The sequence below is a fragment of the Lathyrus oleraceus genome, chromosome 7, assembly GCF_024323335.1.
Source record: "Lathyrus oleraceus cultivar Zhongwan6 chromosome 7, CAAS_Psat_ZW6_1.0, whole genome shotgun sequence".
In the NCBI taxonomy this organism is placed as follows: domain Eukaryota; kingdom Viridiplantae; phylum Streptophyta; class Magnoliopsida; order Fabales; family Fabaceae; genus Lathyrus; species Lathyrus oleraceus.
The window spans coordinates 20,336,794-20,351,868 of NC_066585.1; the positions used below are offsets into that span (position 1 = coordinate 20,336,794).

Sequence of the window (15,075 nt, forward strand, 5' to 3'; positions counted from 1 at the left end):
CCTTAGAGTACTAAGGATGTTTTGGGTGCTTAAAACCTTCCCATTGCATAACCAACCCCCTTACCCAGATCTCTGACATTTTTATTAGTTTTTGATATGATAAAACTTCTCGGTTTTTGTCCACTTTCTAACCTTTCCTTTGGATAAATAGAAGTGCGGTGATGACTCAAATTGTATGATTTACTTTTGATTTAGTCAATAAATCTAAAGGTAACGAATACCCCGCTACAGAAGGATTCAGAGGTCATCCAACTTATCACTCTGTTCCAGTGGATCCTTACTGCAGAGGGATCATCACTGATGCCAGAATTGATTGTCAGAGACTTTACCTTCTCTACTGAAGACTCTGCAAAAACCTGTATTGCTTCTTCTAGGGTAGGGAGGGTAGTCTCTGGTTCAATGTTAGATGTTGGGGAGGATGGAGGAGGTAAGTTTGGGGCGTTGAGATTTAGTGTGGGAGTTATGGAGGCAACGAAAGTTGTGGGTGTGGGAATGGCAGAGGGTGATAGTGATGTTTGTTCAGGTTCTGGGTGTTGTTCAGATTGTGGTTGGGTTGGTTGTGGTTCAGAGTGGATTGGTTGTTGTGTAGGTGGTGGTGTTTGTTCAGATGTGGTGCGATTTGGATGGTCAGGAGGTAGGGAAGGAAAGTATGGTGCAGGTTCAGAGTGTGATGGTTGTTGAGAGGCCAGAACACGGGCTTGCAGCTGAGCCAGAGTAGGGGATTGGGGGTCAGATGGTTCGGTGTTAGAGGAGAGTTCGTAGTAAGGCGGGGATTAAGGAGATGGTGATGATGATGGTGAAGTGGTTTCATTCAACATTTCTGCTTTCGAAATGGGTAATGTGGTGGTAACGAGGTTGAATTTGAGAGAGGGTGGGTTAGAGGATCTGGTGGTTGAGGGAGGAGTTTCAGAAGAGGTGTATATGGGAGTTGTTTGGGGAAGAGAAAAAGCAATTGGTTTAATTTTGATAGAGCGAGGGAGAGGTACAGACTTACCTGGAGAGCCAACCAGAGGAACTGGGGGTCTTTATCCAGAGGATTCTCTCAATTTAGCTTTCTTCTCCTTCTTGGACTTCTCAGAGGGCTCTCGCATCCTCTTCATGAAGTTAGGTGGATGCCTAGGAAGCCAGTCCACTGTGAAGTCAGAGATATCCACCCCTTGATTGGCAAGACCCTGTAGATAGTAGGCTACTACCTCTAGAGGGTCAATCTTAGAGAACAGGTAGAGCCCGTTAGGGATCTCCCTCTGATCTCTGAGTGCTTCCAGGAGGTATCAAGTGTTGGTTTGGATCTGACTTGATCAATGATTCCCATGCTCTTCAAATTCCGAGCATTCAACGGTCTTCCAGTGTCAATGGTGACATCTTCCATGAGTCTGAGTTGAATCACGTAATCCACTAAGCCGCTCTCAATCAATACATCTGATATGATTCTTCCCAGAGGGATGTAGTTCCTGTTGATTCTAAGAGTTGGCATCAATTTTGGTAAAACAAAGGGTGTTCACAAGATGTCATGTGGGATGTCTTAACATGAGATATCTTTTGTACCTGCTGGAGTTAAAGAAGATATGCAAGCAGGATTGTTTCAGAATGCCACAGACAAAGACAAGGCTTCTATTATTGGTTGTACCTGCTGGAGCTTAAGGAAAGACATAATCATGCAGGATTGTTTCAGAGGACATACACAATGTCATGGTATCTGATATGGTTGTACCTGCTATAAAAGGAAACTGGAGTATGCAGGATTTTTCCAGGATGTCAGACCCGATGTCATGACATCCTGTACACAGAACATTCAGTTTGAATGTCTGGTGTTTTGTGATTGCTCAATTATTGGCAATCATTGGTTGATTGAAGATATGGCTAGCTGGCGCATTCTTTCAGAGATTTCAACCAGATTTGTTTATTTTCCAAAGAGATCTTTACAGCTGATTTAAAAAGATTTGATTGGAAAATATATCTAGGGTTTTCAAGTTGTCCAATGTTTCTATAAAAAGGAACTCAGAAAACCTGTTTGAACATACAACCAAGACTGAGTGAAATATAGAGAGAGAGCTAGGGTTTGTGTCTGTAGGTCATTCAAGTCATCCATAGATGATTGAATTGGACTGATTTGTCTTCTTGATCAAATCTTTGAAGCAAGATCAAGAGTGTGTCTTCTTGATTGAAACTGTGAAGTAAAATCAAGAATATTGTAATTGAAAAGTATTTTCTTTTCACAAGGGATTGTTGTTTAAGATCACGGGTTTGTGATTGTAAGGGAAGTGAGTGGGTTCTCATATCTAAGAGTGCTTAGGTAGAAATTGCACGGGTAGAGATTAGGTGAGAAAGACTGTAACTTGTTGAAGTGTACGGATAGTCTTTGAACTAATTCTATTATAGTGAATTTCCTTCCTGGCTTGGTAGCCCTCAGACGTAGGTGAGTTGCACCGAACTGGGTTAACAATTGCTTGTGTTGATTGCTTTACAATTCTGTTTTATTATCCATTGTGTATTAACAGATATTAGTGTCGTGACATTACCTTCGACATCTTATATCTGATACCAGAATTTCAATTGGTATCAGAGCAGGCATCCTGCTCTGGCTCTGGGTGAGATCTAGGGAGAATACTTTCTGGTACAATGGAGAGGGATGGAGGATCTGTTCATAGGCCACCAATTTTGGATGGTTCTAACTATGACTATTGGAAACCAAGAATGGTAGCCTTTTTAAAATCCCTTGATAACAAGGCTTGGAAAGCTGTGCTAACAGGTTGGGTGCATCCTGTCATTACTAAAGAAGGAGTAGCCACCACAGAGAAGAAGCCTGAAGAACAATGGTCCAAGGAAGAGGATGATCTTTCCCTTGGGAATTCTAAAGCTTTAAATGCCATATTCAATGGAGTGGACAAGAATATTTTCAGGCTGATTAATAACTGTGATATAGCTAAAGAGGCTTGGGACATTCTCAAGACCACTCATGAAGGCACATCTAGGGTAAAGATGTCTAGACTTCAGCTGCTCACCTCCAAGTTTGAAAACTTAAGAATGAAAGAAGATGAAAATATTCATGAATTTCACATGAGTATTCTTGAGATAGCTAATGCTTCAGGAGCCCTGGGAGAGAAGATGACTGATGAAAAGTTGGTAAGGAAAATACTCAGGTCACTCCCTAAGAGATTTGCAATGAAGGTGACTGCCATAGAAGAGTCTCAAGACATCTCTAACATGAGGGTAGATGAGTTAATTGGCTCTCTCCAAACCTTTGAGATGGGATTGATTGAGGGAACTGAAAGGAAAACCAAGAGCATTGCCTTTGTATCCAACACAGAAGAGGAAAACAGTCAAGATTTGGATAAAGAGTGGGCCAATGAAGTTGCAATGCTGGGAAGACAGTTTAACAGATTGTTAAAAAAAATGGATGTAAGGTCCAAGGCAAATGTCAAGAACATCTCGTCTGACATCAGTAAATCCAACAATGCTTGAAGAAAAGCAAAAACAGATGAGAAGCCCAAAGAAGGAAAAGAGGTTCAGTGCTATGAATGTGATGGGTATGGACACATCAGGACTGAATGTGGAACCTACCTTAAGAAATAGAAGATGAGTCTGGCTGCCACATGGTCTGATGAGAGTGATACTGAAGAGGCTGCAAATCTTGTGACTGCTTTGACAGGAAGATGGGAATCTGATGAAGAGTCAAGTGATGGTGAGGTACCCTTTGAGGAATTGGCCTCTACCTACAGAGAGTTGTGTCAGAAAAGTGTTGAGCTGAACAAGCAGTCTTTAAATCAGGAGAAAGACATAACTCAACTTGAGAATGAGAAGGTAGAATTCTTGGAAACCATCTCCAAATTGAAAACAGAAGTTGTAGCTCTATAGGTCAAGCTAGATGAAGATCAACAAGTTGAGAGCCAGAAGATAGTCCAACTGGAGAAAGAAAAAGCAGAACAAGTGGAAACCATCTTCAAGCTAAAGACTGAAGTTGTACTCTTAAACTCAAAACTAGAAGAGACAACCAAGTATGTAAGGATGTTGAACAATGGATCTGACTCCTTAGACAAGATTCTTCAAACTGGACAAATCACAGGAGTCAAATCTGGATTAGGGTACCATAAAACTAAGGCTGAAAGTAGTTACACTAGCTGCAAACCTCAAGCTAAACCTAAATGCAGCAATAGTAAGAGCAGGTCCAAGATGTCACATCATATGTCACATCAACAGAAGAGAAAACAGCAGGATGGAAAACACCAAAGATGGAGATGTCATTACTGTGGGAAATTTGGACACTCAAGGCCCTTCTGCTATAAGCTGTATGGTTACCCTACCACCTTTTATCAACAGAAGAAAAAACAGCAGGATGGCAAACACCAAAGACGGAGATGTCATTACTGTGGGAAATCTGGACACTCTAGATCCTCCTGTTATAAGCTGTATGGTTATCCCAGCCATGTTCATCAACAGACTTACTATCAACCCAGACCCAAATATCACAGGCCTATCAACAAAAAGCAATGGGTTCCTAAGACTAATGTTCTAAGTCTAATAGCTCACAAAGAAGAGTGGTATTTTGATAGTGGATGCTCTAGACACATGACTGGGAACTCAGACCTGATAACTGATCTTCACCCTCATGACTTAAGCTATGTAACCTTTGGTGATGGAGCTAAAGGTGAAATAAAGGGGATAGGCAAGCTTGAGTACCCTGGAGCTCCTAAACTTGACAATATTCTTCTGGTCAAGGACCTGACTTCAAATTTAATAAGCATCAGTCAGCTAGGGGATCAAGGTCTGAGAATCATCTTCACTAAAACTGAATGTCAGATTGTGAACAAAGACAGTGAAGTAATTATGAAAGGAATCCGGACCAACAACAACTGCTACATGTGGAGCTCCCAAATGGATAATCCCTCTAAGACAAGCACAGTTGCAAGAAGAATCTTCAAGGGAAAAGAGAAGGTCATGATGGTCCAAACACCTGAACATATGATTGGTGGTATGAAGTCTGAAGGTAGTAAAAGCCTTGCTGAGACACAAGGGACTATGAGTGCAAAGGAAAGTAAGAAGACATCAGATGAAAGCAACAATGCTCAACCAAGTTGGATAAAAATTCTGATGATCACATACAATGTCACACTCGATGTTATGACATTATATTATGACAACCTGGATGGTACACCCTTCAGCTGGATCAAGTACATCACTTGCTTTCATCACTCATGTAGAAAGTATGTTGTTCAACAAAAAAATGAAAAAGGAAAATTAGGGGTGTGGCTTCTTGAGAAAATATGGCAATCAATGAGAAGTGGAAAAGGCAACAGGAATATTGTCTGCCCAATTAAAAGAAAAAACCACATTAATAATGAATCATCCCCCAGTATTGGAAATAGCATCTATTTCATTAGCACGCCCTTCCTGAAGACAATCTTCTCTATCTTCATCACTCATCTCAGAGAACTTCTGCTAGGGCAAAGAAACTCTTCTCAGAAGTTAAATAACATGTCTCAACATCCATCAAAATCAAGCTCAAAACCCTTCCATACAAGAACCTCCCCCATGGATGTCTTAGATGAAGATTTGCTGGATGTGACTCCTCTGCGTATGATACCAGGTGACGTCCAAGGTTCCTCTTCCATGGCCGGAGCTAAGCAAGGTAATACTCCAGAAAAATCTACTGATAAAAAGGACATGCAATCTACTGATCGAATCATTAGAAACCTAGTTACTAGGATTCTGAATGAAGAGCATGGGGTCAAGGACATCTTTACCCCTCTGTCCAGAAGGGACCCATCTCCTGAGGAGGAAACCCGAACTGAGAATGATGATGACTCATCTAAAACAGAAAAGGAAGTAGCTGCTGAGGGACTATGTTCTCTTGGAAAAAACTCTTCCAGTATGTCCCCTAACACTGCTCAGGACATTGAGGAAGAAAAGTATGAGGAAGAAGATGACACGTTGGTCAATCTTGTGAAAACAAGTGTAGCAAAAAGACTGAGAAAAAGGAAGAGTGTTGTTGAAATAAGAACAGATAGGAAAGAGAAAAGGGTTGCTGGTATAGGTCCCTCCAAAGCCTGGAGTAAAGTAGAGGTCAGGAAGAAGAAAGAAAGAAGTGAGAGTTCTGAATCTGATAAGAATGTCAAAGACGATGTTCCAGACATCTCACTTGACAAAAGAAAGGTTGTAAAGAAGTCTTCCAACAGAGTTGCTACTGAGCACCTAGAAAAATGGAGGTTTGTCACTCAAACAAGGGTTGCAGTTGAAAGAGAATTGGGGAAAGAAACTGTTGAAGTGAAGGAAGTAATGGAGTTAATCAAGACAGTTGGTCTTATGAAAACTGTGACTGCTCTGCCTCATTGCTATGAGGGGCTAGTCAAAGAATTCATTGTGAACATTCCTGAGGAAAGTTATGAAGTTTGCAAAGTGGTTGTCAGGGGTAAGTGTGTGAAACTTTCACCAACCATCATCAACAAGTTCCTAGGGAGAGGAACTGATGGAGGGGTAGATTTAGAGACCACAGATAATGAGATTTGTAGGATGATCACAACTGGGCAAGTTAAAGAATGGCCTAGTAAGAAACACCTATCTGCAAGTAAACTAACTGTCAAGTATGCCATCTTACACAAGATTGGCTCAGCAAATTGGGTACCCACTAATCACATATCTACTATCTCCATTGCTCTTGGGAGGATCATTCATGCCATTGGAACTCAGATAAATTATGATTTTGGAAATTTTGTGTTTGATCAAACCATCAGACATGCCTCCACCAATGTTGTAAAGTTGCCTATTGCATTTCCTTCCATCATCTGTGGCATCATCCTGAGTCAACACCCAGGAATCCTAAGAGCTAGTGATATTCCAAGCAGGAGGAAGACCCCTTTATCCATTCACTATAAGCTCTTTGAAGGAAGTCATGTCAATGATATTGTCATGACATCTGCCAAAAGAGAACCTACAGCTAAAGGAAGTTTGATTGACCAACTAAAAGAGACTTGCAAGGAATTGGACAATGGGATAAAGCTGGCAAAGGCTAGAAAAGAGGCTTTAGAAGTTCTTATATGTAGCCTGGAGAAGGAAGAAGTAGAAAAGGCTGAGAAGGACTCAGAATCAAACTCCCAATCCAATGGAAGTTCTGGAAGCTCAGAAGGCTCTAAAGGTACAGGTGAAGACACAAGTGAAGGTGAAGATAATTCTTCTTCTTCTGATTAATGGTCCCTGGCTGAATTGAAGACTTGGAGGGGTGCTGGAAGGTGTGGTGGAAGTTGTTGCTGTTTGGAAAGCTGTTGACCTGATTGGTTTGTTGTTGTTGTTGTTGTTGTATTTTGTGGCAGTCCTGATGATGCCAGTTATGTAATATTTAGGGCTCTTAAAGAGTTCCTTGGATTTGTGCATTATCTCAGTTGTTTGCTGTGTATAATGCTGGTGTGTACTTCCTGAATATTTTGTTCTAACATGCTGTCGCATCCGCGAAAAACAACCGGCGGGCTGAAACAAAACACAACACAGAGCCGCCACCGTGCGTTATTTATCCCAAAAGAGGGAAAGGAAACGCTCAGAGTAAACCTGGAAAAAGCATGGTCTCGCGACCAAAGAGAATGGGATCGGGAGTCGGTTACGCAAGGGGAAGGTATTAGCACCCCTCACGTCCGTCGTACTCGACGGGATCCACGCTCTAAAAGAAAGAAAAGGTTGCTAAAACAAACATCACACACACACACTGAAGATAACACAGGTGGGGAAAGAGAGGAGAGGGCTCGCTAGGACATCGCGCCCTATGCCTACGTATCTCGTCTGGAACGAGAATCAGAGCTACCGTAGTTCGGCTCACGCACGCCAAACAAGACACACACAAACACGGGCAAACATGGAACCCGAACGCCAATCGCTGGACTTACATCGGCTTCCGAACCAAACAAACACACTCAGGATACGGACAACCAATCGCTGGTCTTACATCCATATCCCGACACACAAGAAGAAACAAACAACAAGTTACTAAGGAGTCAGGCACTCGAGCCTAGCAACTGTCAAGCAACACACACAAAAAGAAAAAAACGTGCCCGGAGAGACCTCGCACGGTCTCCTGCCTACGTACCTCATCTGGTATAAGGATCAGGGCGACGTAGTTCCCCTGGACGGGAAAGAAATTCTAACCAGATACAAAGGGAGACGCACTACTAGGGAGCTGGACTCGAGCCTAGGTGTTACCATGCATCATTGCCCTATGTTATGGTTCTCTATCTACTTGCACAACAGCAAGCTAATCCTAACCAGGAAAAAGCAAAGCATGCAAGCATACACAAAACAAATCAAACATTCACATAGCACACACTATATCCAGTCAAAGCGGGCTCAAACAAAGGGTTAGGTTGCAAAAGCAACACAACTGTGTCAGGGTGGTGTTAGCTCTTAACCCTGACATTGAGAGTCAGGGTGAAGCCAGATGAAAGGTGAGTGAAGATTAGACTTCACAGCTCTTATCCCTGACCAGGGAGAGCTTCAGACAAAGGAGTGTGGGTTCAGAAAGGGGGAACCCTTCTACACTCATGACTCTGACTCGACTGTACAACTGTACAAGATCTTGGGTTAATGTCCCAATGCATCAACACAGTGGTGTGAGCAGAGGGACGACTCAACAGAATAGCGGGAGATAGATTGCGTATCTCTCTTATCCGCCAATTGCCTTAATCAAGGTCTTTTCCTGCTTGGGGACAAAATTAAACAATCACAAACATCGCCTCTTAAGGAGGACTTCAGACAGTTGCTTGGCCAAGTAACAGGCCAGGTCTTCCAGACTACATGGAGACAAGAGAGTCTACCTCAATTGGTTTATACAACCAAGCAACAGCAAGCAAGTTCTCAAGGAACTATTAGCAACTAATGTACCTGAAATCAATCAAATACAATCAGTATACCAGACAAACCAACGTTAAACAGCAAAAGTCAAACAGTTAATCTGTACAGTCAACCAATGCAATGTGCAAAGCACAATCAACTCAATTGAGTCAAGCATCCTACAAAACATACAATGTTAGTTTACACCAAGCAACCAAACTCAATTTAATCAACTTGCATTTTTCTCCTTAAGGCATTTGCATCTCAACCTGAAAAGCCAAATCAAATATGAGAAACAAGACCACTAGGCCAAGCCTAGGGTCCAAAGGAGATGAAAAAATCAAAACAGCAAGTGAAAATTATCCAAAATCACAATTAAACAATTTAGAAACAAATGCAATTAGTCCCATGCTCATATCATTCATTATCATCATTTCATAAAAGAAAAGGCACAAAACATGCAATTTGCAACCTCAAAGGACCAAACAGAATGATCTCAATCAAATCAACATCAAAACATTTCAATAAATTCCACAAAAATTCAAGTCTAAACAGAACACATTCAATCAGCATCATATCAAATTTCATGCTATTTGGACCAGAGGAAGTATGGAAATTAAATTCATAAAGTCCAGACAAGTTCAAGCAAGCCAACACAAAGCATCAAAACAAACATCAACTTCCATTAATCATAAAACAGTGACAAAACATGATAAATGAATGGGATCAAAACCACAATGACCTATAATGTGTCTAGAATTCACATGTCAAATTTCACACTCATCCAATTATTGACCAGAATTTCACAAAGCAAATGCCAACATGTGTCACAAAAAATCACCAAATGACCAAGCAGAAGGAAAAATTCCAATCAAATAGGAAATGCCACCAATAAATCCAGAAAAATTCACATGTATTCTTAACATCCATATGCTCAAACATGAAAAAATTCAATTCAATCCAATGTCCCTAAGCAAGGCAAATAAAATCATGAAGTTCATCAAGCATGGTGTGACACAAATTGTCACACCTCTAATCAAAAATTCATATCTCATCAACCAGGGATCCAAAAATTGCAAACCATACATCCAAATCACCAGCAAAGAGTCAAGAATAAGCACAAAAAATTTCAATCATTTCTATGGAAGCATCATCATTTTATGAATGAAATGGCAAAGCATATACATGAAGCATACGTCCAAACAATCCCTAAGCAATTTATTTTTCCACACGTGCACAAAAATAATAAAAATCACCATTAAAAACTACACATCATAAGGAGAATCATGCAAAAAACCTCACAAAATTTGGACAAATAATGAATCTCCTATGAATTTTATAAGATCATGCATCAAAATGAAATGAAAAAAAGAAAAAGAAAAAGAAATAATGAAATAATATTGGAATAATGGCACAATTGTAATTCTGAGGCACGAGACCAAAACACGGTCGTTTCATTTAATGGAATGGCGCACTCTCATTGGCCAGTGGTGGCGGTAAACACCAATTCGAATCAAGCCAGGGAAAAAACAGATCAAACACGTTCTTCATCATGTTCTTGCTCAAGAACATCTCAAATTTTCCAGAAAATGATCATGAACTAATCTCAACCAAAATAAACATGCTATACATCAAAAGAACCGTCTCTCAACCTAGATCATGGACATGCATTCGATTTTTCCTAATTCTAAACCTATCAACGGGATCGATCGAATTAAGTTTCAACATCAAATGTTCAGATCAAGATATCTCTCTCTACACTCAACCAAATCAAAAACTACAAGCAGCATGATAATCTACATTGAAAGACCTATCATAACCATATCACAATTTAATCAATGAAGGAATTCGAAAATGCACCTTGTGATGATGGCAGTGATGAATCTGGACGTTTCAATGGCTAAAACACCAAAACAGTTGCAGTACAATGATGTGGAAGTTGAATGGAAAAGGTTCTTCAGCTCAGCGATGCTTCAGATCGAAGGAAACTCAAAACTCCATGGATGAGCAAGGTTATGACAGTCCAAATTCAGCAAGCTTTGGCCACGAGTTTATTGAAACAGTTCATTAACAAGTCTTGTAGAATGTAGATCCAACAAGAATCAACGAGATTGATGAAGAATTTGATGAGAATTATGGAAAAAAGTGTGAAGAAATTTTGGAGAATTGAGAGGTTTTTGGAGGGAAAAGTAGTTAGATCTTGAAGAATGTGAAGTGATTATGATATTCTGTTATGCTTAACCTCTTATACCACATACTAATCCACTTGTTAATCACAATTAGCAAAAATCAAGTGTATTAGTGAAAATGAGTTTTAAGTGAAATAACCAAAAAGTCCTTTTCAAAACCAGCCAATGTAACAGTGCAATGACAGTTCAAGCAAGTTCTAATTATCATTTGGGATGTGTTGGAATAGGCCTTGCATGCAAAAACCATGTAATTTGAAATTTCACCATTCCACACCAAAAATACAAAAAGAATCACTTGAAAAATGACCTTTTGCTATGATCATTTTTGATGAAATTTGACCATGCATCATGAAAGTACATGTGAAATGAGGTTTGCTCAAAGAAAAATCATCCAATTTGGCCATTCCATGTGAAAGTTATGCCACTTTGAATTTAGGCATTTTCTGAAAATGATTTGATCATATCTTGCCAACCATTCATGAGAAATTCATGTTCTTGGACTTTTTGGAAAGGTGAGAGCAAGATCTACAACTTTCATGTTGAACAAAATTTCATTTGAAGCATTTTTGGACATGTAATTTTGAGATGAAAAACTTTCCATTTTTGGAAACTTTCAATTACAAGTCACTTTCTATTTTTGGAAACTTTTCTCCTGACTTTATTTTCTTCATTCTTGATCTTTGAAATGTCAAATGAAACTTGTTTCAACATGAATGAAGTGTATCCAACCCTCTCCCACCTCCAAATCCATCCATTCAAGCACAGTTGACCACAGTTGACTTTTCTGACTGATAGATGAATTTGGCTATGCACTGATCAAGTTGAACCTCAAACTCCTGATGAAATGGCTCAAGGATGAAACCCTAGCTTCCATAAGCTCAATATAATCATGAAATGATCCCCATATCCATTGTAGACCCCATCTCCTTCACAAGCCCTGATTGGCCCAAATGTAGATGATTCAACTGATTAGGGTTGACCAGTGGTCAAAACCCTAATCCCAAGGCATCTGATCCATCTCTTGAATCTCTTGGTGATAACAAGACCATGATGATGATGATGTATCATTTCAACCAAGATCAAGCTCAATCTCCTTGAGAAACCATGAAACCCTAATTTGGACCCCACATCCTCAGATGGTTAATGATCCATTCAATTAATGAAACCCTCAGCTTGCATCTCAACCTCTTATCTTCTGACCAAGACTTAGGAGGATGACTTGCTCCATGTAGCCACATGTTATGCAAATATGCAATGCCTAATGACCTACAAAATGATATGCAATGCTCAAGCTAGTCCCAAGAGAGGAGGGCAAATTTTGAGGTGTTACAGATGCCCCTATTCAATCCACTGTGAACCTGTCGATATGAATTGCCTCGGCTTTCAGATGATCAGGGTGAAGAGTGATTGAATACCAAGAACAGACGAACAATTTGCACTCTGATGGGAAAATAATTAACAATGCCTGTCAGAATCGGCAAAGAAACAACCTCGAAGAAAGAACCCGTCTGGTACGGAGAAAGTCGGCCTGATCACCGAAACAACAACGTCGACCTGGATACCAAAATAAATGGTAACACAGGGATAACCATGGCCTGAACACCACATCCGCTGGGGATTATCATCTCTTTCTAATGCTTTTCTTGAACCCCGAAATTTTCTCTTTTTTTCCGTTTTTTTTTAACCCCGAAATTTTCTTTCGCGCAAATGATCCCAGATCACTGCATTTGAACCCCAACATCTTGTTTGCCAAAATAATGAACCCCATTCTCCATTTGAACCCCAGTCGCCTGACGATAACTTGTGATCGCCATTGTGAACCCCATTCTCCAGAAAATGCCTCAACATTTCCCTTTCTCCATTTGAACCCCGTTCTCCAGAAAATGCCTCAACACTTCCTTTTCTCCATTTGAACCCCGTTCTCCAGAAAATGCCTCAACATTTCCCTTTCTCCGTTTGAACCCCGATTGTCGCGCTGATCGCGTAACGTCCTTTGATTTCATTTCCATCTCCGTCCGACGGAAAAATTTCCTCCAGTATCGCACTACTGGGGAACATTGCTGATCTGACGTCATGATACTAAACTCCTCAGAGTAACACCTTCAACCAGACACTGACTAATGACTGGGAAGAAACTCGACGTTTACTGGACATCGAACAATGATGTTTACTGACACCAAAGAAAACTCGACCAGACACTTACTGATGACTGGGAGGAAACTCGACGTTTACTGGACATCGAACAATGATGTTTACTTGACACCAAAGAAAGCTCGACCAGACATTGACCAATGACCGGGAGGAAACTCGACGTTTACTGGACATCGAACAATGATGTTTACTTGACACCAAAGAAAACTCGACCAGACACTTACTGATGACTGGGAAGAAACTCGACGTTTACTGGACATCGAACAATGATGTTTACTTGACACCAAAGAAAACTCGACCAGACACTTACTGATGACTGGGAGGAAACTCGACGTTTACTGGACATCGAACAATGATGTTTACAGGACATCGAACAATGATGTTTACTGGACATCGAACAAGGATGTTTACAGGACATCGAACAAGGATGTTTACAGGACATCGAACAAGGATGTTTACAGGACATCGAACAAGGATGTTTACAGGACATCGAACAAGGATGTTTACAGGACATCGAACAATGATGTTTACAGGCACCAAAGAAAACTCGACCAGACATTAACCAATGACTGGGAGGAAACTCGACGTTTACCGGACATCGAACGATGATGTTTACTGGACATCGAACAAGGATGTTTACAGGACATCGAACAATGATGTTTACAGGCACCAAAGAAAACTCGACCAGACATTAACCAATGGCTGGGAGGAAACTCGACGTTTACCGGACATCGAACGATGATGTTTACTGGACATCGAACAAGGATGTTTACAGGACATCGAACAAGGATGTTTACAGGACATCGAACAATGATGTTTACAGGACATCGAACAATGATGTTTACAGGACATCGGACAATGATGTTTACAGGACATCGAACAATGATGTTTACAGGACATCGAACAATGATGTTTACAGGACATCGAACAATGATGTTTACAGGACATCGAACAAGGATGTTTACAGGACATCAAAGAAAACTCGACCAGACATTAACTGATGACTGGGAAATACTGTTGCTCCAAAATCACGATGCTGAACTCCTCAGAGTAACATCTTCCAACTTCTGTCGAAACCAATTCCCAAGCGGTAACCACGGCTTGAATCGCGCTGATCGCGTAACATTTCCATCTCTGTCTGATGGAAAAGCTTCCTCCAGTATCGCACTACTGGGGTACATTGCTGACCTATCGTCATGATGCTAAACTCCTCAGAGTAACATCTTCAAATTTCTATCTCGCACGACAGAAATCTACTCCAGTATCGCACTACTGGGGAATACCGTTGACCTGACGTCACGATGCCAAACTCCTCAGAGTATCAACTTCACTGACCGGCAAAACCCATTCTCAGATGGTAACCACGGCTTGGGGTTAACTTATGCTTGCAATGCTGATGTTGATCTTCATTTCCATCTCTGTCCGACGGAAAAGTTTCCTCCAGTATCGCACTGAAGGTGAGAAAAACAAGAAAGGGGGGTTTGAATTGTTTGAAAAATAAGCGCTTTTGCAAAATGAAATCACACAATGATTTTATACTGGTTCGCTTATAACACAAAGCTACTCCAGTCCACCCGGCCAAGGTGATTTCGCCTTCAACAAGGACTTAATCCACTAATCTTGAAAGATTACAAACAACCCCTAAGAGAGAAGAAAATCTCTTAGTCCTCTCAAGTCTACAGACTACAAAGAGTCACTTGAGGAAATCAAATAAAAATTAGATACAAGATGTGTAATCTAGAGTGCTTCTAAGAAAGCAAATATTACAAACTTAAGAACAAATTTTTCACTTGATAAGCAAAAGCTTAGTGAAAATCTTTGAAGAACAAAGATGTTTTTCTTGAGCGTGATATGATTTCAGTATAGTTTTGGCTAGTGATTTCTTCTTGTGTATTTACTGAATGAGATTTCTTCTCTATTTATAGGA

General features: G+C 40.5%; 1 protein-coding gene across 1 annotated transcript; it reads left to right on the forward strand.

Moving 5' to 3' along the window:
• The first annotated feature begins 5,529 nt into the window (after positions 1–5,529).
• On the forward strand, positions 5,530–7,182 carry LOC127101758 (uncharacterized). Its single transcript, XM_051039204.1, has 3 exons — positions 5,530–5,626; positions 6,128–6,406; positions 6,452–7,182. Exons 1-3 carry the CDS (start codon positions 5,530–5,532, stop codon positions 7,180–7,182), a joined length of 1,107 nt encoding a protein of 368 aa, XP_050895161.1.
• Positions 7,183–15,075: the final 7,893 nt, after the last annotated feature.

Excerpts from the sequence above, each read along its gene's own strand:
- LOC127101758 (XM_051039204.1), top strand. The coding sequence starts at position 5,530 with ATGGATGTCTTAGATGAAGATTTGCTGGATGTGACTCCTCTGCGTATG. Across the intron at positions 5,627-6,127 it reads CATGGCCGGAGCTAAGCAAG|ACATCTCACTTGACAAAAGA; the intron begins GTAATACTCCAG and ends ACGATGTTCCAG. Across the intron at positions 6,407-6,451 it reads TTGCAAAGTGGTTGTCAGGG|GGAGAGGAACTGATGGAGGG; the intron begins GTAAGTGTGTGA and ends ACAAGTTCCTAG.